The sequence below is a fragment of the Petromyzon marinus genome, chromosome 3 (genome assembly GCF_048934315.1).
Source record: "Petromyzon marinus isolate PM22_M1 ecotype Great Lakes invasive population chromosome 3, UKy_Petmar_22M1.pri1.0, whole genome shotgun sequence".
In the NCBI taxonomy this organism is placed as follows: Eukaryota; Metazoa; Chordata; class Hyperoartia; order Petromyzontiformes; family Petromyzontidae; genus Petromyzon; species Petromyzon marinus.
The window spans coordinates 951,909-978,049 of NC_133669.1; the positions used below are offsets into that span (position 1 = coordinate 951,909).

The following is a 26,141-nucleotide window of genomic DNA, read 5'->3' on the forward strand; positions in this document are numbered from 1 at the left end:
TTATAGCATGTTCATTATAATTTAATATATATCATGTTTTAAGTATACAATGACCCTCCTGAAGTGTATTGCAGTGGTTTGAAAAAAAATGCCATCATAAACAATAATAAAACAGTATAATACTGTCATACCTGATTATTTGTTACACATTCCATCACAATTTGATGAACACATCTTCGTACGCTCCAGGCAGCCCACCATTGTTCCCCCCGTTGTGCTTATCAACATACACAACAGGAATTAACAATAAAGCGCTTGAACCGCCTCCAACCAGCGAGTCACAAGTCGGCAAGGACATCCTGGAGTGGCGGCGCGAGGGGTGCCACGGGCAGACACGCGGCGACGGCTTGCGTGTCACAAACACCGCCAGCCAGTACCGGGAAAAATAGAATCATCCGGGCAGATACTCGCTTCGCCCCCCAGTGCTGCCAGCAAACTCCACCGAGGCCGGTGCTGTATGGTACGACGGAAATCTAAACCACCACCACCCCCCTCTCTCTGGGCGCACTCTTGTCGTCATCGCAAGGGTACAAAGCAGAACATGGTCATTTCAGGTTGCGAATTAAATATTTTGAAGAAAGAAAAATTGTCTGCAATTACTCTTTAAAAAATAAACCAACATTTCTCGTTTTTTTCTCTTTTAGTTTAAAACTGCGGTTAGTGCTCCTGTGGACTTGTGACAGGCCAGATCGTTACTGCACCAAGAGACTCGAGCAATCAATCACATCACCAATTCATTTGAGTTACATTTTTTTTAAACGCAGTAGTCACGACACATGTATATACAGAGCAAAACTGTAAACAGCTTCAGAAGTTTAACTATAGGCTTTGGTGACAATTATTTGAAATTAGAAATATGTCCCGTCACATTTTAAATTATGAAAAGACGATTCCAGTTATTATTATTTTTAAATTGCATGTGTACACCGGTAAATAGACTACAGGAAAAAAAAATAACAAGACAACGTTCTTACTTTGTAAATGCTTTCTTTCTAAAAACTAGAGAATAAGATAGAAAGGATAATCAGTGTATTCAGCGCTAAAATAATCTAGCAATGAATGGGATTTATAAATGTAGCTTTGTGTGAAATAATGGTATTTAAAAACAATAACATTAATGATAAGCATAGTATTAATAAAGAACCTTTTTGCTTCAAATATTGTGCTCCGAGAGCTTCAATTTCGCGCATGGCGACAATCGAGGCTCTCTCTCCCACAGCGCTCTGCATAGCCGGCAGACGCATTGTTTGTTCCGTGAATGTAACTGCTGACAAATAAATAACCCCGACGATGCACGCGGTAAGGCACAGTGGACAGAAAACTCTGCCCTCTTCAGAGAACCATTAGAAAACACATGGGGCGGGGCGGGAGCAGGGAACGTTGAGCGTGCCGGTTCACGAATGTAGTGCGAGCGACGACGACGACGATGATGACGACGATGGGTAACACTTAACGTTCTCTTCCAGTGTATTGTAAAATCGACATTGCCATCCCTATTGTATTGGTTTTTTTTAGACAAATATAGTAAAAAGAAAGCCAACAAATAAAGCCAAGCTTTGGTAAATATTCTAAGCAGCAGGAATTAACGTATATGTTCATCATTTGCGATTTTTTTTTTGTTTTAAATATTTAGACACCGACTATCCTTTTTTTTGTATTTTTCCCTTTTCTTCCATTTAAGCAGTCGAGGCTAAGAACCCTTAGAGGGCCACATGATTCTAAATTAATTAATTTTACAGAAGGGCTAAGCTAGTTCATGCTACCCGTATTCAATATACTACAGTGTAAATGGCAAATATATATGTGTCTATACCGTATTACTTTGCTGGCAGATAAATTGGTGGAAATTAATCAAATAACTACTCAAAAAAAGTAGGTCAAGCTCACTTTAGGCCCTCCCCCCACCCGACACAGAAATCCATCAACTTGTGCAAAAAACACACCGATTGATGAACAGCAACAACATGTGTTGCCACAACGGAGAGCACGGGGTACGCCACCTCACACCAACTACAGCGTCTTCGTACGAGCCGAAGACGCCATAGTTGCACAGGACAAAGCTTAGCGTGACCCTGGGGCGGCTCCCACAGCTCGACCCCTCCTACAGCTCAGATTGCCACCACGGCCGTCTGAGAGGCTGCAGTCACAGACAGCCCTGGCTGCGGTGTTAAGGGTGCCGCCGTAACGACTTTGGATGGGGCGGGGATGGGGGGAGAGCGAACGGGCGGGCGAGCGGCGCGAAGCGGGGCAGGCGAGCGAAGATGGGCAACGACGAGAAAGATTTCCGTCACTGCAGCCGGTCGGCCTGCAGGGGCGGCGGCTGGAAGTGCGCGAAGGGCGCGATGGCGGGCGTGTGCGACGCGGCCGGGGGGCTGGCGGTGCCAGCCATGCCGGAGTGGTGCGCGTAGCCGTAGCCGGGCGGCGTCACGTAGCCGGACGCCGCGGCCGCCGCCGCCGCGGCCGCCGCCGCCGCCGGGTAAGCGTACTGCTCGTAGGCGTTGGCGTACTGCACGTACGCGGCGGCGACGCCGCCGCCGCCGCCCGCGTGCGCCGCCGCGTAGTCGGCGAGGTACGGCGAGACGGCGGTCGCGTGGCTGGGGCCCTGCAGCAGCAGGCTGCCCGGCTGCATGAGCGCCTGCGGGTAGACGTACTGCGCCGGGATCCTGCACGCACGCGCAAGCACACACGCACAGTTCGACCGGCGCACGGACTAATCGCGTGGTGAACGTGTTCGGTCATACCGTGCATCGCCGCTTACGGCCGGGCCTCAATGTCAAATTCGGGCAGAGTCGTCATCACCAGAACGTGATTAGAGTCCCGTGAATGCGACTCGGAATCTGTCGGGGTCGCCACTCTGCCTATCATCCATATTGGGAGTCAAAATAATTAGCACAGCTTAGGTGGGAATTCATCATGGATCCCGCCATGGGAATGTGGAACTTCTACCAATTGCTCAGAGCGACCCAGAAACGAGCAGGGCCGCCCAACCCGTGCGCGTTTGAGCTGCCAAGTAATTTGCGGAAAGGACGATGGCGTTGACGCCGTGCTTAAGTCGGTGGAAACAATTTTCACGTAAAAAGGATCTTTTTGTTCTCATCGTTCAAGCGAGGTGTAATCGTTTCAAAAGCTTAAATATTTTAAATTAAGGCCAGATTACGTAGTAAAATGTGCTAAGAAAAGCACACTTTTTTATATATACAAAACATGCAATTAAGTTAACACCAAATTGTTTATCAATTTAGGCGCCGTTGCTGCTGCAACATCGAATCTAGGTTATTTCACTAATTATTTTCAAATTATTCCCCAACGGCCGCAACGCGGTGTTCACAGTATAACCGAAGTGTTCAAAGACACGGTGGGGGGGGAGAGGAGGCACGGAGAGAGCGAGAGAGCCCGCCAGTGACCCGAGTGGAGTGCACAGAGCGTCACGGTGCGGGTTATAGGTTGGTGCAAATATTGAAACAAATAATCGTGGCACACATTTGTTATCTCATCCAATTAACAGTGTACCTGGCATGACTCGTTTGATACCAATCCGAATTCAAAGTCTCGTGTCATCATGGCACTGGACTGTGCAGTGTTCCATTAAATAAATACACCACACCTATAATTTGCATAGCAATACGGCAATCCTCATAATCCATATCAAACACCATGCCACACCGCAAGTCCAACATCAAAATCAAAGTGGACATCCATTATAAAATGATTTATACAAAAACAAAACAAGCCAAACAGCAATGCACACATTTATGGAAATATAAGAATAAAAACAGCAGTGAATATAAAAAGAAAGAGCGCAAAGGACTAAGTACAAAAGATCTGGCGCTAAAAGCATGCAACACTCGGAAATTAACTGCTCGAAATAACAGGAATGAAAAATGGTACACATTTAATTTTTTTTTATCTAGCATCACTTTGATCTGCCCAACAGAAAAATCCTCCTGCCAAATAGCCTTCCGGGTACCAATAAACAACCTTATTTGGTGCATTACTCTGCCCGACTGCCTGCAGATGTGTACATCAATGCCAGACACATCACGAGTAAATAAAATCTGCAACAGTCGTGAGCGAGGATACTTGACATGCCACATGCAGATCAGAGCAGTCCTGGCGACGTGTGTGTCACCTCATAAAAATGGCACGCACAGCAACAACTCGTTATAGATTTGCATTAGCAACGCAGCACTCAAATAAACATCTGCAATATTGTGCGTTGTCCAGACAGATGACGGTCCGTTTCATCTCAAAGTAATAATCCAAAAGAATCTTGGCTTTTCCTGTGGTGGTCGATAAAGCACGATAAAATAACGACATAAAAAACACGACTGTGACATTTAAGCTACCGCTGTATTGTGTTTTTTGTGCGCGTCTACAATTATGCGGCTCAACACAAGCTTCAGTACGTGTCGGGCAAAGTCAGATAAATCACATATCGCCCGGTGCCGATATCAGCCAGAGCTAAGCGCAAGGGCACCTCAAAAACATTGGGCTGCCGCCTATTGACGTAAATCAAAGGGTTGTTTCTGTGAAGGTGTCCCCGCCAAAACTGCGAGACTGCCCCTTTAAAAAATTCCACTTCCTTGGCAGATAGACGGCATGCACATATACGGCCAGGGACGGCATGCCACCCGTGTTCGGGGCTCAAGTCTATTCTTAACTCCCATCAACGCCGCACGTGACTCCCATTTATATTCAGGCACCCCCCCCTCGACAACCCCCCTCCTTAGCCGCCCGCCCCCCCCACCCCTTCCAGCGTTGACCGCGCACATTTCCATCCGCACCGAGAAACGCTCCCACGTCCGAGACGTCGCTAGCAAGTCCGTACGTGGCACAGCGTCGCCACTCGCGATTGACCCGAACACCCCGACGCTGCCGGCAGGTGGGTGGAACGGCGAACGGCGCGCCGCAGGACACCGCAATGCAGAGGTCGCAGGTTCGATTCCCCGTGCGGCAGTTGCCGGCACCGAGGGGCACGTTTCTTCAATCCCACCGCGTCCGTCCACCCAGCAAGATAGCCCAGTTAGTCAGTAGGCTGGCTGCGTGTGATGGGGTAAAGTGTGGGTAATCCCACCTGTTCCAAGCCATTTGGCCAACATGGAAGAGTAGGCCAAAATAGCCTCGAGGGTTTCTCTCGTGGAGGCCTTTCTGCCAGCAATGGCATGAGCAAGTAATTGCCTTTACGTATGCACGTATGTATTATTAACTTCTTGCAGACCGTAATTAGCCAACCATGCTAATCCTAGGACTGGATTGGTGCAAGAAAGCTGCTGTGCCATCAAGATATTGGATCATCGTAAATCACAACGAAGGCATCATCTCCACGACGGAGCGGGAAGATGGAACTATGCACCAATTCAATCTCAATAGAGATTCGAGGGCAATTTATGATTGAGTTTTGTAAAAAATATATCTTTTTTTTATTTTACGTAAGGCCCACAGTGCTATATAGTTATTTTTTCAGAAGCGAACTGAACACACATGGGATGGAACCCCCAACCTCCTGTAAAACCATGCGAGAGTTAACATCTTGCCACCGTGAACACGAAACCAAGATGACACATACAGAACTCGTGCCGCAAAAGCCACTTTGGACAGGACCCACTAACAAGTTATCTGCATAAAAACAGGTAAAGGTAGAGCTCTGCAATTGCTCACTCACACCACTGCTGGCAGAAGGGCCTCCACTAAGAGGAAGCTCGAGAGAGCCCCTATAGATGGTATTATATACACACTGGCCAGGTATCTTGGAAGAAGTGGGAAAACCCACACTTTACCTCTCCACACACGATCTGCCAATGGACCGACTGCGGTCAACCATTTATTTTGCTGGGTCTAAATAAAAAGGCAACTCAAATGGTGACTATATAATCAACTAGTCTGCATCCAGAATATAAACTTAGCCACCAACTGTCAAAAATCCATTTCATACAAGTACATTTTCTATCCTGTCAACACTAAACCGTGGCGTAAAAAGGCGGCTATTGTTTTTTCAGAAGGCCTGTTGGCTCTACGTGTTGGTGACAGTTGTAATGTGCAGAGCTCCATCACCCACTCGGTTGAGTGTGTGTGATCAGCTGTTACACGGTTAAACATAGCTCACAGGAAGGCAGACACTCTTGACAGACAGACAGAAAATGCGGCAGCCAGATTACTGCCATCTTATTTTTTTGTGGGCGCAAAAAAAAACCCGCACGCAGTTTTTCGCGTTGGTAGCCACAGAAATGTGGTCCTGGCTCATTTATTTTGAGCGGCTTTAATTTATTTACGACAAACGGACAAATTCTCGGCCTCCTTTGTCACAACGTAGAGACGCGCAAACGCCAATTAATTCTGCCCACGGTATTTTGCATTTAAATGCGACAGCGCCAAACATGCTGCCACAGGCCTCTGATGAATGTGGGTTGGTGCGGCTTTTTTGTAGAACTTTCAAGTGACACTTATTATTCCGTTGCCCAATCTATTATTTCCCACCCCCGGTGGGGGCAGTACCACCGTGCCCTCTCATTGATTAAACGAGCAATAGTTTTGCATACTCATTACTGATATTCACTGTATAAGACCCTCTCTTTGTTATTACATTAAACTTTTTTTTCAACAGGTATGGCCCACGAGCTATATAGATAATTTTCAGAAGTGCCCTGGCCACAAATAATAGCTCAACGAAGTGGCTTGTCATCATGTGGAAATTGAAAGCAGACAAATACGTTAAACGCGTGTTTGTAAATGTGGGGGGGGGGGATCCGGAGGAACCGGAAAAAAATCCACGCGATCATGGGGAGGGAGAACACGCAAACTCCAAATATAGAGGAATCAGGGTCGGGATCAAACCCATGACCTCCTGCATACCAGGCGAGTGAGTTAACATCTCACAACCAATAGCAGATTAACTGCTATGCAGTCAATCGCCTCTCGCCATGTCCCCTCCCGCGCGATTTCCATTCAGAAGCCGAGACGGAGGCGTAATCTAGCGCCGCGCACGTGGTCCATTTATCGGTTGCCCGTCACCGATAGCTGCGAGTGCCCAGACTCCATTCAGACTCTCAGCACCATTTTGGGAGCGAGGGTTTCTCACCGTGGGGAGTGCCACTTGCACCACGAGGCACGTGGCACGCACCTCAAGAGGCTTTAAAGGAGTTGGACTCCACAGTCAGATACGATATGTGCCAATATTCCACTGGAACACTCCGTCCCAAAGCAAATGACTGCGTTCATGCGCAGCGGTACTTAAATAATCGTTCCAACGTTAGATGCGTATCATTTGCGCCCACCGGCTATGGATCTATACGTAGTGAACTCGCACGTATCCAGAAACCATTTGTAAAACTCCCCCAGAAAATGTTTTTGAGTACGCTTTGTTGATTGTATAATCTAAGAATGTTTTGGCTTTTGGAGTACTCTTCAGCATGCACGTGCGTGTCTGCGGCATCGGCCCGATTACATCACACAGGCTTGGGTGCTGCTCTGATCAATTCCCATTCACCGGCCTCCGCAACTCTTGCGTGCAGGACCAACAGCCTAGAAAGGCAGGGTAATAACAGGGAGTAACAGTTCCAACAAATTCCCCCCACCATCTCAATGTATTTGCTGAAATTTGTTCGCACCGTAGGTAGCCAACTGCGCTAATAGGAGGGGCAGGGGAAGGACAACAAACTAAAGAATTTCCGATGGAGTAATGTACGGAGCTCCTGCAGACCAGCTAATCTGTGGCCGTGGCAAGCATCCTATCGGACGCGTCCCATTTGACAACCACGCAACTATTTTTCTTTATTCCCTTAAGCAACATGTCCTGCGCCCAAAGGTGCTCACGTCTCCTAACACTTCAGATGTCACGAACCCGCATATCTATACAGCTCAACCAGCTCAAGGCTTCCGTAAAACACGTGACCTTACGAGTGGAGACCCCCCCACTCGGCTCTCCCCGCCCCCTGAGAAAGCAGACGCTGCTCCGTGCGGCTCACTTATGCTCCCTGCTCCTTCGCCCTTCTTCCACTCTTCCGTCTCCTATTCCCAACATCGCAGACCTGGTAACTCCCTCGCCCCTGTTCCATTCATTCCTTTCTCTTTCCACACAGTATAGCCTTCACTCAACTCCTCTTTCCGAAGTGTGCCACGGCCGAAATGGTTTTTGTTCTCTAATCCTACAGGTTCCCCCCTTTCGTCTCGCAATGTAATTCCCAAGCGTGCATCTGTCTATTGCATACACACTATTCCGTTTTTGTTCCGTTGTTTTGACCAATGGACCGCGTTTCTGAACCACGCCATTGCAGGCAATGCGCACGGATTAAAAATGTTATTCGTTGTAGACAAAAAAAGACTAAAATACCCCCGCACACCCGGCAAAACTTCCTTGTGAAATCCGTCCCATCTCACTGGCAACGGGCAGGAGCGGCTCCCACTGGGAGCGTCGTTGAGCCAGCGAAACGAGTTCTGCCCCCCCCCCTCCAGAAGACGTCCCAACAAGTCGGCACTGCCAGCAGTGCGATTGTCACGATTCGGCATCTCAATTAGATAAAACAAATTATTTGTAATCTAATTTTAACAGTCTCATTCGTGCCGTTTAACGTCGAGTCTCGCTTTGCGCCACGTAAATTTGCGCACACGATAAATAATCGATTCTTACGAGCGCAGGTCGAGGCGTGCGTTTTGTGTTTCATCGGCATAAAACTACGACAATTAACACTCTCTCCAGGGTTGTACAAACCCCACGGGGTTAACGATATTATTCGCAAGTGGCAGTCCTGTCACACTCTGCACCTCCCCAACGGTACATCGTATGCAACAACAAAAAAAACATTTGGCTTCGGAGAGGACTTTACCAAAAAATTGTCACCCGTCAGAATTAACATTTTGGCACCGAAATTTCCCCCCAAAAAATTATTTCCAATACAAACCAATGGGAGCGAGAATTTTGCGGAGGCCCATTTGACCTACATTGAACCATTGAACCCCATGGTTACGCATTCCGTCATCTGTCCCTTAAGCCACGTCTATGGCCTCGCAGCTCAACCGGCTCAAGGTAAGCGCCATGGCTGTGGGCCGGCTGGAAATAACGGCCCCAGAACGACCCCAAAAACAACACCAGGAGAGCACAGGAGAGGGGGGGGGTGTTCGCGACGACCAACGATTTATCCGTTCAAATGGAGACCATCAAAATCGTGATATGGACATCGAATAATGCATTGGGATAATAGTTAACGATTCAAGCAAATGATGTGCGAATGGAATGTACCAAATTCTACAAACGATATGAGAAAAACACAAATGATTAGGCAAAAAAATTAGATGAAAATATTTGGTGCTTGAATTAAATCGTGACCCTGTACCGTTTAAGGTTAAAGTGATTTCTCTATTAAAATGAGGATTGATGCATTGCTTATATCCCGTTTACAGCCCTCAACGTGGTGGAATAATTCCACATTCCTCTGGTAGGGAGCAAGTTACTCCATAGCACATGATATCCTAGAAGGGTTACAGAGATTCAATATCACATAACGGAGTCTATTCCCTACAAATAGACAAATGCCAAAATAACAAATGTTCTTGTTTGAACCACAAAGAAGATTACAGCCTGGAAGTCAAATGGGTTCATTCATTGTTCAGAATCGGCCTAGAATGATTTCAACACTCTAGACAAACCATTAAACAAACAGTTCCCCATCATTGGTGAAGCAGACAATTTACTTCCCATTTGGTGTGCCACATAATCCAGAGAGTAGGCAAGGCCCACGACCTATCCGAAATAGCTTTTAAAACTGAACAAGTTGTGCACGGACTGCGTGCGGTTGGTGGGTCCACAAAGGGGGTTTTGTCAAAGATGCAATTTTGTTGGGATGGCCACATTTCCTCAACTCTTTGAGTTGGTAATCTAAATGACAAAATGGCCACACTCAGTTCTTTTGAGATCGTGGTCGAGATAAGGCCTACAGCTCTTCTACACGCAATTCACACCATTGTGCGTTTTAAAATCTGATAATAATCCCAACACTATCCTTTATACACGTAGACACCACCCACTGTCCAGCAAGTCAAGTCTTTATATAAGCCCTCACTGTTAACGAACACGTTTATCTGGATCTGCTGTGTACCACGTTTGGGCCGTGATCTACCCACCTTTAGAACGTTTGTTGGCACGACGAACTAGGACTTGATAGGAATAATGATCGCACATTTTCAACTACAAAGTAATACATTCCTTTGTATTTAGCCTGTCGGCGAAGTTGCACGATAAGCATCGTACTTGCCGATTGTAAAGGAGCCGAGCGTAATAATCGGCCGGTCTTCTTCCTTGCCCCGATTTAACTACTGCTCACTTTTGTATCCTGCGGTCAGCGACCGCGAGCGCTAGAGAAAGGAAGAGTCGGTTCGCAAAATGTGGGCATCGGTACATTGTAACACCACCACAGCGAGATTTACCAGCCAGGCTGCTCGTCACCACTGTGGATTAAACTTTGGCAGTGTTTCAAGGATAACGCAGCAAGATAAAAAAAAACAAAGCTGCAAATACGCATTCAGTCACCACCACCATCGAGGGCAGTGGGAGGCACCGGCAAATCAGAAAGAGGTGATAACCGCCCCCCCCCACCCCCTCGTTATTTGATCTTTGGAAGGCCACGCTCAAAATAGGGTCCCCCCCTTTCTTGTGTAGTAATTTCTGCGTTTCCACGTCTGTTCGGTCACCAGCGATTCGGTCTTTTGAAATGCAAACCATCCAGAGTGGTTTTAACGGGAACAATTTGACAAATGGCGTCCGGACGAGCAATGAATGGGGCCCTTCGGTGTGGAGGTGGGGGGGGCGACAGCTGTTGAGCTCCGTCACGTGACAGCCCCCCCACCCTCTCCCTGCCCAACCTCGGCGCACGCGGTCACGCACCGACGCGGTGGCGGCCCATGGTATAAATAATTCACTCTGGGTCCCTACGTCTCCAGCCCTGCTGGGAAATCAGCAGCTGCCTTTGGCATTATGCAGGACAGTATTTATAAAGTCGCACTGGATGACAAGTGTCCTCTCGCGAGTGCGTGTATGCGAGTGCGTGCACCGCCGCTATACGCTACAAACGCAATTTGCCAGGTCTAGAAAACGATGCGAGGTTTACACTTTGGTGAGCTTACAAAATGAATACGACCGCATTAGTTTCTGCGGTTGCGCTGTAAAGCTCCCCCGGTGCCTCTGGTCGTGCTGCCGGGTTGGTGTTCGGTACGATGTCCGACGTTTTGCTCCAAGCGCCGGGAGCTTTTTAAGAAGCTCCCAAAAAACCTCACACCGTGCAGAACACACGTGGTATGACCAGAAACACACACCGGGGAGCTTTAGAAGATAAATAATTTGGTTCGACAAGAAATGTAAACAGGGTCGGATCTGTCAGTCATCGAGAGGAAAGGCAGACCTCAGTGTGTGCAGGATGACATTCTTCAGGAAGGAGATGGTTTAGAGTCTTAATTGATGGAGACTAACACTCTACATCTTCTGAGGATGACCAGTGGGCCGAAATACTTTCATTTCCTGCCAATATGACACTGCACACTCGCGTTTTTATATTGTTGCATAATAGCAGCAATCATCCTCCAAGTCATTCTGGTGTTTATTTCATGACGAGATGTTAATAATTTAGAGTTGAAGGCAACTTAATTTGATAACTACATGAGGCACAATTAATATGACAAGTGGCCCATCAGGCAACTGCCTTCAATAAAAGCACTCTAATAGTGTAAGTCTACTAGTTAGTTCACGATTAACTAAAACCTTCTAATTTACTGGGTTATTTTTTAAGCAAAATTACGCTTCGTTGAGCCTGGTTGTGATGTGAACGTAAGTGTCGTTTCAGCTCGAGTCTCTTATGCAGCGAGAGGAAGACTCGTAACCATAATGGAGCCCTGTACTAATGCTCAACGTGGCTTTGCACAAAATACTAACAATCGTCAGTGGTTTTTCAGCAATTCCCTGAAACTAGACTATTCAACTTTTTATTTGACCAAATAAGGCCCATCGAGCTATAGAGCTCTTTTTTAGAAGGGACCTGGCCACAAATGATAGCTCAACACAGAGGCTTAGCACGTGGAAATGTATAGCAGCCAAATACTCGAAATGCACGCCGATTCTAAAAAGGGAGGGAAAACACCGGAGAAACCCAGAGAAATATCCACGTGACCACGGGGATAGACACGCAAACTCCAAAAACACAGGCGTCAGGGTTGGGATCGAACCCACGACCCCCTGTACACCAGGCGAAGTAGTTAACATCGTGGCACCACCCCCATAATACAGGCTTGTTACACGTGCAAACGATACCACTCTGAAAAACACCAAGCGAACATTCACATAGAGACCACGAGCAATGGCTCCACGATGGCGAGCGTCTTGTGTCGCTAGGATCACCACGAGGTTTTTCTTCTTACGGGGGACAACCAGCCTGCACAATGGGCGAGCGACGATCGGCAATTTGCTGGAGCGGGGGGGGGAGATTTGAATCGAACATCTGGGGGAGGCTAAAAAAAAAAATCGCCAAACCGATTGCTACGCTCAAAAAATGTCTATGTTATGCCGCACGTCGCTAACGCCCGCTCCGTCCGGCAAAAGGACAAAAAAAAACCTTGACCGGTCAGAGAGGATTGTGGGAGGCGTGGAGGAGAAGAGGGATGGATAATAAAAAGACAAAAGTTATTGATTTTAAAACACCATGTCACATGCAGTACAGACGTAACCACCGCGCACACACAGCAGTGGCAGAGTGCACGCGCGCGCACACACGCACAGTGGCAGTAAATAACTAAGAGAGGCAAAACAAATTGGCGGAGAGAATGAGACACCCAACTCACCAAAAGCTACCACACTGCTATGAAAGGCTTTTTTTCAGTTAGTGCACACAAAACGAAAACAAAACAAAATATTAAAAGATAGATATAAGAAGCTATGTAATTAAAAAAAAAACACCACTTCAAGCTATTTGTACAGCACAGCAAAAAATACAGACCAACATGCAACATACTTTTGGCATTGCCTGAGGACCTCTGTCTAGGCGCCCTACTGTGCAGCTGACTGTAGCGCATCTCAATGCAGAGGCTCTTATCTTATCTCTAAGTGCTGCCTGTTAGGTCGGATAGATGCACACAGAGACACGGACACACGCACACAGACACGCACAGGACACACGCGTGCGCCAGACCACAGAACATTGCGTCACTTTGGAGACGTGACCCAAAGTGGTCAAAACGCTTTGTTGAGCAGCAGCACGTGTGGGAAAGAAGCTCAGGATGCTAAACGTCCACCACAGAGAATGCACGTCACGTTTACCAATTACGGCTCCAAGCACCGAGGCATGCGGGCATTTGCCCCCCCACCCGCACCCCCCTTTCAGAAGCCGGTCTTTACACGAGTCTGTAATCTGGCTTAGCGAGGGTACTGTACGATGCGCGTGCAACAGGGCGGCAGTGGCGGCGTAGAAGAGCGCTCGAGCCGCAAGTAGGTCACGAGTTTAAATTAAATCCAGGATCGGCAGTCGAGAGCCCCATCATCCTTCCGGAGGCGGGGGGGACAAAATCGGGTACGGGGCGTGGAAAGTTGATTGTTGTCTTACACAGAGACTGGCTTCTTGCCATGGAAATGTGGAATTTCCACCGCTGCCTAGCGACCGCAAATTGAGCGTGCAGCCAGGAGGTCCACTTTTGATTCTTGCAGCGTGCATGGCACGAGAGACAAAAATAAATACACTTGTGTCCACTCGTCAACAACGTGGTGGGGCGTGGACGTCAATTTTCTTTCAACTTGACGGGTTCAGGAGCAATTTCAAAAACCTATTCACTCGGCGATTTTCCCCATTGTTGGAGACGTTTTTGTCAAAAATAGAACCAACGCGACAAGCGAGGAGCACTTGACGAGGGCCATGCGGCTGGGAGAGGCCGCAGCTTGCCGTGGATGTCTCGCTGGCGAGGGAACGCCTCAGGCCCCGGGGGGCTCGAGCCCCCCGGGGCAACAATCGTCATCGTGATGATGGTGGCACGCCATTCCGGCCACTCCAATTTCGCCATCTTCACTCCTCTCTCTGCGGATTCCCTCCAAGTGCTCGACTTCGGGATTGCCTCCCATCGTCTCTTCTCCCAAGTTTTATAACCCTCGGCAATTTTTTTTGTAGACACGTCAACTTGTGCTGTTTGCTGCTGGCCACACTTGACGTTTTTGGGCCTGTGCTTGTACTCAGCAAAACCTGACGTAAACAATCAGCACGGGGCCTATGAGGCGTGCACTCGGGCCTTGAGGGCCAGTATGTCAAATCATGTCGTGACGTTTAGCATCCGAAACCTCCTTACAAAAAAATATAAAAATCGTAGGCCGTGGAAATTAACATAAAATAAAACTCATCGTTTTATACATACATAAAATACACATATTTTAGGCAATTCTAAAAACACAAAACTAAATGTTGCACCTGCAGACAATTGTAATGACACTCGGCGTGCAAATATATTTATTGGCAACAATGTAAGGAAATGCTGCGGAGGGCCGACAGCACCGGTAGAAATTTGATCTTACACAAACGCTAAACAACTCCGTGTGTACGCAAGCTGTTGGGAGAACACGGGCTCATTCGCGAAGGGACATTTAACATCCGGTGGGGGCTACAAAATTAATACGAGGAAAGCACAGGGTTCACAGACAGCTGGGCCGCACTCTGCATTCTCTTTACAGCTGTACAACGAAGCCGGCGTCGGGCGTAGTACATGTGCGCGCTTACCCGTACGGTCTTTGAATAAACGTCGGCTGAATTTGCTGAACACCAAACGCAAAGCCTGCAACGACAAATATGACACAAAAACGCATGAAGCACGGCTGTCGCACAACACAAAACACGCACGGTATCCTGCCACTCATTTTCTCCACATCGATATTAATTCAACCTCTCACCTTAACATTCTACAGCACTACAGCGTGCAGGTGATGGCAAAGGTGCAGCCCTGGAAGTGCCTGATCACCCCACTGCTGGCAAAAGCGCCTCCCCTTGTAGACCAAGGGTCTGCGGGAGTGCCCACATTTTACCCCCACCAAACACAACCCTTCCGATAGACTGTGGTGAACCCAGCGATGTTTCTAGGTGGACAAGGAGAGTGGGGGCTATTGAAGAAACCTGCCCCATTATCTCAACTTCTGCATCTGCCAGGAGATGAAGCCAGCCACCTCTGGATTTCAAGCCCACTTTGCTAACCAATCCACCACAGCACCATGCACGCGTACACGGATGCACACATATATGCATACGCGTACATTATAGATTCAGACTGTTGGGAAAAGTACAGCTCGCGAGCCCCAAAAACACACACGCATACATAATTGTTGCCCATCTCTAGTAAATTCTCCTCCACAAAATCCACAGACCACTCCAATTACAGGTTTCCAGTACTGCCACCACCACCATCATTAATAATAAACACTCCCAAGTGTAATAACGAGGCCAGGACCTCTCCCACAAAGACTGCCTGTGTGGTGGTGGTGGCGTGGGTGCGCGAGCGCTCACTCGGGGATCACAAGAGTTGAGCCTTCCAATTCAGAGCGGCGGCGTAAGCCAAACAAAAGCAAATTGGGCTGGGACGGGCGGGCTGCCAGCTGTTGCCTGCGAGGCACTCGACGGTTCAGGCACCGCACGCTAGAAAAGTGGACGCACACGGATGACGTGGCTGGAAAACATCTGCGGTTGTAGCCCTCAACTCACAAGTGAAAAGCTTTCGAGCTGAAACCCCAAAGCGGTGTCAAACTCGGCGTTCTAAATCCATCGGAGGCAATGTAGACATCGGCAGAATTTGTCCCCGGAGCGATACTGGCTCCACGGTATTAGGAAAGTGGGACATTGCTCATTTTCAGATTGTTGTACTGCATGACTTTGTTCACACGTCTACAACACGTGCGACCTTCGCAAGCCCGCATTGACCAGAAGGGTGAAGTACAGTCAAACAACCCCCACAACCCGCACGGCGTGCGAAAGCCCCCCGCATCCAACAGTAGATTGAACATGCGCATGTTTGTTTCAGCAGGGGAATACTGTTAAGTGGCTACAGATGGCAGTACAATAACGGATTCATGAATCTATCTTTGCAGCGTTTTCACCATTTCACCCTCAAGCTTGGGTTTTTTCAAAGTACTCTGGACTCCTCCCACATGCCAAATGCATATTAATGGCATTGGCAAACACCTGAATACAGGAACATTCTAAGGAAGATGCTCGATACTCTGGATAAAAGCACACGAATACATTGAATAATGCCGATATTACCGACCTCGTGGAGACGCAGCAGAATATCAACGATGGATCAGACCGTGCGGCACCACCGTCGTGTCAACAGCCGTTGCACAATGGGGGCGTACAGTGGATGCGTTCTGGTGGGCACAGCACCGTCGCCACACTGTAACCAGCGGTTCGCAAACTATCCTCGCGCCGCTCACGACGCACCGGGTTCAGCTATCAGAAATCATTTCTCCCATCCACAACAGACGCTTCGAACTGCGCGTGTGCGAGAATCGAGTCATTTGCGAATGACGGGAACAATAAGTAAAAGAGGACGCAATGGTTTTACATTTTGGTTAAATGGGATCAAAATAAAGAACTGAAAATGGGAGAAAATGCAAGTGAGAGGGCAAACAAATAAAAAAAAATCGTATCAATTCCTGAATCAAACGGTGGGATCCTGAACGGTGCGTGACAGGTTATGGAATAACCAGAGGAAGGGGAGCAGATTAATTAGCGGTGGGTATTTGTGGCCGTCATTGCAGAAGTTCGCGGTTCGGACCCACAACCTCCCCGGTTAATACTGCGAGAGTACGAACCGCAAATACCACACCCTGAATGCATCACAGTGAGCGTTAAAGATCCCCGTGACGCTATTCAAATTTGCTACGTTTGAAAAAAGAAAACACTACACGCTGCAATCTTCACCCCCGACTGCAGCACCCTCTTGGAGTCTTGAGACACGTCCGGAGTAAGCAAATGTCGTCTTAAAATAATAATTACGCGGCTACAATTTACCGCGCACGTGGATAATAAGTGCTACACCGCAACGGCCGGCGAGGAGCTACACGCACTTGGAGACGAAACCATTCAACACCAGGGGTCACCTCTGAAGACAAATAGTCTCCGAGAAGAAGGAGTGAGCAAAGATTACTACGCCACCCACAAGCGCGCAGTTGCATGCTAAGCGCGTGGCACTGCTCGCTAGCCATTCCATTGGTCAGTCACACAGCAGGCTTGTTAGAACACAGCGTGCTAACAGCAGGCGTATGGAATTCTGAAACAGCTGCTGTATGACAAGTCAAAGTGGTCAACGCTTGTGGTCAGTCCATGGCTTGTGGTGAAAATTCCACATTTCTCGGGTGGGGACGAGTTCATTGGACAATACCACCGTTGACTACCCCTCCACAAAGTGGTAATACACGTAAGGACTAAGAAGACTCAACAGGGCCGATCGCTACTGTGGCCGTCCTGACGCTGCCCGAGGGAGTAACAACGGTGACGACGATGCAGGTCCCGTCCACTTTGCAGCGCACGTTAAACACCCCCCTGTGACGTCAGTCGCAACAATAGGCCACAGTGTGTGTGCCCGTCAGGTGTCCACCATTTGCCAAATACGAAAACTGCACCGCAGACGACTCGATTGGGATTAGAGGCGACAATCGTCGCCCCCCTACTAGCAGACTTATGCCACCAGGTCCGCCTTGCAAATAGGACTATCCTGGTCTCCGCAGTTCTCGCCTGGTTAAACCGTACAACTTGAAACTAGGGATTTGTTGCTCAAGTTCCTAATATGCTCTTGCACTTGCCTTTTGCTGAAATTCATCCACGAAAATGTGTGGCTGCTGTTACTGTTGCACGAGACTTGGGGTTAATCATTTATTAACATTCTCTGTAGTAGAGCCATTAAAGTTATAGAAAATGTATGATAATGTTATGCAGCCTACAGTAGCTCACGGCACAATTGTATTCATTATAACGTTTAGAAACCCACATTGTAATTGCAGCTGTGGAGATTTGTGATAATGATGCCGTTTTAAAATATATGTCCTAGTTTTTGTTATTTTCTAACAAACACGTTGTATTGTGAACGGATATACATTTTCAGACAGCCTTTCAAAGCAAGTTAGGCAATGCCGTTAACTCCCTATTTTAAAAAGTATAAATGTGTTGTTATTGCGTTTTGGCCACAAGTTACGCTATATCCTGTATATTTTTTCAACAATCACTATTTCCCTTCTGAATTGCTTAAAGTCGAAATATCATGCTGCTCCGAAACCCAAAACTGTACTCGTGCCCATTGGTGGGTGGCCCAAAGTCAGGTGGTGGAAATTCCACATTTCTAGGACGGAAACCAGTCTGTCCAAAGCACACTCATTGTAAACTTTCATCGTGTGGTACTCGTTTTAAAATATAATTTGTTGTAAGCAAGGCAAATCATGCAGTACAGCATGAGGTTACTTTGTAAAACGCTCCACCCTGTCCTCACGTTCTGCCCTCTCTCTCTCACACTTGCAGTCTCCCTCTTTATTCCTCTGTCATCCTCCCTGTGAGATGGTTTTGTTTCACCTACACGGCCTTTTATACAGCGGGGACTCCGCACAACGACACGACGGCCGTCAATACTGCGTTTGAGTGCCGACAACATATACAAAGCAAGCTGACAAACCCTGTTGAAACAAAAACTCACAAGCACATCGACCCAAGATCCCACAAAAAGACAAAGACGCCCCCCCCCCCCATATAACCTTAACAGAATGTTGGGGCAAGTTCTGTTAGCGAGCAGCACCTATGAAGGCCGGCACGACACACGAGGGGGTGAGTGGTCAACACCACACCCGGCTGCCTTTGTATTTCCACTGGCGATGTTGACACACCGCACCAGGTATTCAGTTGGGGGGGGGTCGACCTAGGAGAGACCCATGACCGGTTCAGATAATCGTCACTGGTGTTGGCCGTGAACGGAATCAAACTCGGTCACCAGGTTCGTAGTGCAGCGTGCCCCCCGCTTCACCACTGCTCCCCACCATGTATATTACAAAAAGACAAAGATCCCCCATATAGCCTTAACAGACTGTAGGGGCAAGTGCTGTTAGCGAGCACCTATGAAGGCCGGAACGGTACACGAGGGGGTGGGTGGCCAGCACCACGCCCGACCGCCTTTGTCTCCCTAGTGGCAATGTTTACACACCGCACCAGGTACTCATTTGAGGCCGAGTCGACCGAGGGGAGGCCCGGGACCGGTTCAGATAATCGTCACTGGTGTTGGCCGTGAGTGGGAATCGAACCCAGGTCGCCAGGTTCATAGCGCAGCGCGCTAACCGCTACACTATCGCTCCCCACATGATAATGTTATGTGTATATTACACACACACACAGACATGCAAAAACTGTACATAATCAATACCCAACCCACTAATTAAAAAGCCATCAACATGGTAACCCTTTGCGGCTAATGGACGGTAGGAATTTAGTTAAATGTTTTGTGAAACGATCATCTTGGAAGGAGTTGTATAGGGTGTAGGAATAATGGACGGCTGTAACTATTCAACCGTCGGTCGCACCTATTCAACCGTCGGTCGCACACACACAAATTGTTTATGAAAAAGTTTGATAAACATTGATGAGACTAACAATTTGTGTGAATTATGAGAAACTCGGACAGGAAAGTGGATGCAGGCTGGAAACAACAGAAGAATACACGCAAAAGGTCACGTAACATGCAAGGCATGATGGGGGATCCAAGCCAATGGTTACAACCACCACACCTTTTGGTGTCTAAAATTATCTTGTGCCGCAGCATTACCCTACCATCGGTGAGCTTCACCGATGTTAAATCAAAGGTATCCCTGAACCAAACTAAACCCTCACTGCTTCCAAGATTTGTAAGAGCTACAACTCCAGTGTTTTAAATGCATAAATAGCAATTCATCTACTAACATACATCTATTAAAATAGATAGATGTTAATGCGTGTGAGAAACAATTATTTTCTAATTTGCGCAAATAGCATTCCAATTGCTCGTGTTGTGATTAGCAAAATGAAGTAAACATAACCTGTACGGACAAGACACCAATATGAAAAACAATATGATCGGCATGGTTAAAAATTTCGACAGAAATACACAATTCATTAATCACATTGCAACTCTAGAATGTGACAATTAATCAAACATCTGGGTAGGGGGTGTCGAGTCATTACATGCCCAATAGGAACACAACACACACACGGCACACACACGCACGTGTCATGAAGCAGCCTTGGCCCTATGAATGTAAACGAAGTAGTGGCACTGGTTCAAGATTGCATTAATACACGAGAGCTAAGTGCCAATAATCACAGTTCAATGTAGTGGGGATCAGAACAACACAACGCAGCTCAAAGACAAAGACCACCCCCCTCCTGCTGTTAGCAAGTACCTGTTAAGGTCGGCATGGCACACGAGGGGATGGATGGAAAGCAACGTGCCCTGCCGCCTTTGTTTCCCCAGAGTTGAGGTTTTACACACCGTACCAGGTACTCAAATTGAGACCGAGTCGAGCGAGCAGAGGTCCGGGACCGGTTCGGATACTCATCACCGATGTTAGCCGTGAGCTAGAAGCGAACTCGGGTGGCTGGAGTCGCAGTGCAGTGTGCCAACCACTGGGCCACCGCTCCTAGCTGGCGCTCACTCCAGCATGCCATCACGCGTGGCTCCATCATTGCAATATAATGCCAAGCTATGTATTGATCACAATCCATTTAATGACAATCGTAAGGGAAACGACAACAGTCAGACAAGCGGCGCGGTCGCCGCATGGGGCGTCCGCAACGCTGCAGACGAGAACATCTGTGGTAAAGAGCTTCATAGCTCATCGGATTTCTCCAGTCCAAATACAAATTCTGATTCTGAGGGACCGCCGCGGTACAGAGTAGCGTCCTGCACGTCCGTAGCCAGAGCATCACCACAGCTACAATCGCGTCTGTGCCGTTTGTTTTACGTGCGGGGGATGCCGATCGCGATCGTTGCGTGGTGGCACCTCGTGGTGCCTACGCTGCCCGTAGTCCAGCGCTGTGGAGGCAGCAGCAGCGAGCGTTGGCGAGTCGCCGTAAACACGAATGTTGTCAAAAACTCCCATCACGTGGGCGTCGAGGAGGTGACATACCCTGGCTCGCCAGAAGGCGGTATAGTAAATGGGACTAGTCGCCATCCGTTCACATCTGTATGGGGATAGAGTGTTTCCCCCTCCCCCGTATGCAGGATGCTTTTGTCCGGGTGCGCCGGTTTCCTCCCACATTTATAAACGCTCATTACATGAGCTGAGAAACATCTTAAAACGAAAAACCCAATGCAAGATACTGCTGAAAGAGCGTACTAGGACTCAACGTGGCCTTCCTGGATAAATTAGTAAAATTGTTATTTTTATTATTAGTACCTGGCTGGATGACCCTGGGCTTGGCCCCGATGTAGGCCAGGTTGACGTTGGCTTTGCGTCCGTCGATGATGGGGTTGGGGTCTTTACACGCCCGCTCTGCCGACGCCCTGTCTGCCATGGTTACCTGTCGCACGCAACAACACAAACCACACGCGCCGCACGCGCACACACACGCCGATGACACTGCGCACGCAGCCACGCTCGTGCCGCAGCGCCGACCCGCTCATTGTAACCCGTGCACAACCGTCTAGAAGGCCAAACGGCCAGCAACAAACGGGTTTGCCGTCTAGAGTCTGATTTATAAAAATTTGCGAATGGAGTGAAATGTGTTCTGCTGGATGGAGCTCTTGATCGATGAAGCTTATTAAGCACCCATTGACAAATGCGATAAAAAGAACTCGCACAGACACTCAACTAGTGCGTATTATATCTACATATTTGTTCATGTTTATTTTTTACTGAAAGGCTTTGAGTTTGTATTGAAGTGCTCTGGGATACCCAACATGAACAGCAGCGCTATAAAAGCCAAAATGTACCGTACTGTTTTGCATCTGCCCGAGCAGAGACAGCAGTGTTGAGATGTGGTCACATTTAGACACTTCACACATTCAATTTGCAATATCTACAGTTGATACATCGCAGGACTCTTTAGATATCAAACCATTGCAGCCAAAAACAGCACTCGCGACGATGATCACCGTGGGGTAACATGAGAACAGGATTTACACGTCATTAACCATGGATCTCCACCAACTTTGCAAATCATTCATTGGCCAATGTGCCCACTGCTCCCCACATGACGATGCGTGAAGTTAAAAGCTCTGTAAATTTGAGCCACACGGCTACGACACCGGGATATCATGGAACTTTTCGGACTGGTTATCAAATACAAAACGTTCGCTTGCAAGCGGCAGGGAAAGATCACCCATCCTCACCCCAAACATTCGTTTGGTTCCGACAAATATGGATTCAGCGGGCAACGCAACAACCCAACGCAGAGCCTTACTGCCTAGGCGGTGGCCAGGAGATGCCAATGGGTTGCCATCCTGCCGCGGGGCCCTACCTGCGGCCACATCCCAATTAGCCAGGCACGTGTGGACGCACCTGGGAGGCCAGGTGGCAGCGGCACCTCGAGCCATTAGACTTTACCCTCGCCCGCCTCGCCCCATAGGCCAGACGAGGCCATTGCGCTCTGCATTATTTATACGCAATTTACAGCTCGACCCAAGAATCCACACACCGTTGCCTACACACCTCCCCCCCAACCTCCACCTCGTTCCTGCTTCCTCGCGACAGCTGCAGGCAGAGTGTGTGTGTGTTTTTGTAAAGCACACACACACCTGTTTATACACTTTCTAGCTGCGGTGCGCGCGGCGTTTCACAATGCGTGTTGTGTACCGCGCAGCAGCCCACATTAATCCCCCGTGTTGCTGATGGTGGCACAGGCGCAGCATCGAGCACACAGCTGACGCGCCCCACAAACAATACCCCCCCCCCCACCGCTCCATAGCTGGAGTCGCGTGCTAATCATATATGTGTTTTTTAAACCTGACCTTCAAAATAATACAAATTCTCATATCACTTCCAGCGATATGGTGTGTTGCTAAACAGGCGGTATAATAGGGTCTCATTCACATTTTTATAAGTGAAAGCTTAATGCATTTGTCAATAGCAAAAAAATAAGAGCCTCGCAAAACTTTAACCGCCCCACTAGAAACTAGCCGATTGTTGTAGACTGATGAAACAACAATTGTAACAACTGTGAAGCAAGATCTCGGATGAGTTGATGGCATCATGGGCTCTGGCCTGGTTACAAGTGAAGGACTTGAGCCAGGGATCAGATGACATTTAGCAGTGACAATGTCCAACATCGGTCATGCGTGGTCCATTTTAGAAGTCCAGGTTTACAGCTTTGCGTGGTGACGCACGCCTGCAGTTCAGCACTTTGGAGTAAGGGTTGATGGATTGTACCGAGATTTATGTTGTTTACGAAACACCACCCCACCAGCAGATCCGAGAAACATCTTGCATAAAAGCAGTACAGCAAGTAGGTTGTTCCTGACCTACGTGTGAACATTTAGTACATTAATCGCGTATGCCCTGTGCAATTCACTGCCGAATGAGGGGCTCCCTTGCACCATGTACACCACGAGTTACTTCACGCTAGTCAATTAATGTGGGATCACCCCATATAGCCTTAACAGACAGTAGGGGCAAGTGCTGTTAGCGCGCACCTATGAAAGCCGGAACGGTACACGAGGGGGTGGGTGGCACTACGCCCGACCGCCTTTGTCTCCCTAGTGGCGATGTTTACACATCGCACCAGGTACTCATTTGAGGCTGAGTCGACCTAGGGGAGGCCCGGGACCGGTTCAGAGAATCGTCACTGGTGTTGGCCGTGAGCGGGAATCGAACCCGGGTCGCCAGGTTCATAGCGCAGCGTAGCGATAACCGCTACTACACTACCGCTCAGACATGTACAGTCCAACAATGGATTTTTGGCTGCGCTGCCCTCTGCTGCCCACTGGATATCCCCGCAAGCCCTAGCCAGGCTCAACCTGCTTCGCTTCCGAGATGTGTAAGTTAATATGGCATGGCGCAATGTCCCACTTTAAAAACCATGACGTTTGAGTGGAGTAGTTGTGTGTGTGCGTACAAAGAGTGCCGTCTGGTCATGTTAATCCCGGAAACTTTGTAGGAAAGATGAGAGTTCGGGTTTTGTTTTTATATCTCATTCACAGGCTCCCAGCCCCCCGCTACCCTCGTTCTAGGAGCTCTCCTCTCAGCAGCCGACACATCAATGGCCACAAACAGCAGCAGCAGCAGCCTCGAATAGCGTGGACAGAGAACAACAGCAGCAGACGAGCAGCAGCATCAGTTTAGTCGCAGCCGTAACAGTTGGGCCCACCTAAGAGCTTTAGTTGCGAGGGCAACAGCTGGTAGAAGCAGCGTCATCAGCAAGCGTGTACTTTATATAATAAGCAGTAACAGTTGTGATAAGGATAGAGCAGTCCCTGCCATAGTAACGTGGAATTGTCGCCACTGGCAGAGAGCTGTAAACGGGAGATGAGTGCCAATGCCTTGACGGCTCCTTTGAGCAGGAACTGGCTTGTAGAAGTAGGAAAAGCAGTGAAGATACATAGCACAGTAAGAGCAGTAAGAGTAAGAGCAGTAAGAGTAAGGGCAGGAACAGCAGCAGGAGGTGCAGTAACATCAGAAAGGGCAGCAGCAGCTAGAGGGACAGCAGTATGGACTCGGTAAAAGATCAGCAGCAGTAAGGGCAAGTGACACGAGCAACAGCAGCATCGGTAGCAAAAGTTTGGCGTAGAAATGGCACCAATATCAGCTCGAGTTAAATTAACATCGGCAGCAGCCGCTACGATACGATGCGCACGAGTAACAGCACCACCAGCTCGAGCTATACCATCAGCAATAAGCAGAGACATCAGAAGGAGCAGCAACAACAGTAAGTAAGGGCAGTTCTCGTAGTAAATGTATGGATATCAGCAGCAGCATCATCATCAGTAGGTACATCGGCAAGACAAAAAGCAACTTCCTCATCATCAGCGCCATCATCATCACGAGCCACAGTTTGTGAACTTGGATCTGTGGGACTGCCTGCAATGTCCTGTCCTCTATAAGTAACATTGCACTATGTAACACGATTTTTGTTCCTGGGTAGTAAGTGTTATTTTCTAATTGCTTATGCCTCAAAAGTATAGAAAAAGGCTATTATTCCCCACAAACTTTGCTTTTGTGACCAGGACTTCATGTAAAGGAATGACACAAATGCACACCACGTTTTCTCATTGAAAATAGGTACATTTCAAAATATCACCCACTGTCCTAGTCACAAAACAAAGTTTGTGTGGAATAATAGCCATTTTCTGTACTTTTGAGGCAAAACCAATTGGAAAATAACACTTACTATCCAGGGACAATAAAATGTTTTCGTTACACAGTGAATTATCACGATCTTAATCAGCAGCGGCAGGGCTATCATCATCAGCAGCGACTTGCAAATCCGTATTGCAGGCACTGCCGCCTGTCCGTCCGTGATTAATAACACCCAGAACTTTCATCACCACCACCAACCACCATCATCATCAACAACAACATCAATATTGTACTAGTATCGGTAAACGCCATTCTATGCATCATTAACAGCAGCAACAGTAACACGAACAATCACCACCACAATCACCACCACAGCCACCACGAGCCATCACCACCATCACCACCACAATCACAGGCATAATCACAATCATCAGCAGCATCACCACTTACAAATACCGTACATATCTAAAATTGGTAAGACCAGAAAGTTTACCGCCAGTAGCACAATAACCTCGGCACCATCATCACCACCATAACCACGAGGGACTTACGAATCCGTAACCCCGGGACTTGCCCGACTGCCGGTCCGTGATGACCACGGCCTCGTCGATCTCCCCGAACGCCTCGAAGAAGGCGCGCAGGGACGCGTCCGTCGTGTGGTAGGGCAGCCCGCCCACGAAGATCTTGGTGAAGGTGGTGTCCTTCTGCATGCTGAGCATGGCCTGCAGCCCTCCTCCTCCTTCCCTTCTGCCTTCCTGCACACTGAGAGCTCCCAGCACGCCACTCGCCCCCCTCTTTGTCTCTCCCGCTCCTCCTCCTCCTCCTGCTGCTCTCTCTCCCCTCTCTCTCCGTGTCCCTCCCCCCTGCTCCCCGCGTCTCCCACCACCACCAACGTTGT

General features: G+C 48.4%; 1 protein-coding gene across 1 annotated transcript; it reads right to left on the reverse strand.

Moving 5' to 3' along the window:
* LOC116951080 (RNA-binding protein 24-like) lies at positions 1-26,086 on the reverse strand. Its single transcript, XM_076072107.1, has 4 exons — positions 25,795-26,086; positions 21,407-21,530; positions 14,730-14,784; positions 1-2,663 (listed from the first exon to the last, which is right to left on the reverse strand). Exons 1-4 carry the CDS (start codon positions 25,960-25,962, stop codon positions 2,288-2,290), a joined length of 723 nt encoding a protein of 240 aa, XP_075928222.1. The 5' UTR covers positions 25,963-26,086; the 3' UTR covers positions 1-2,287.
* Between the last annotated feature and the right edge of the window lie 55 nt (positions 26,087-26,141).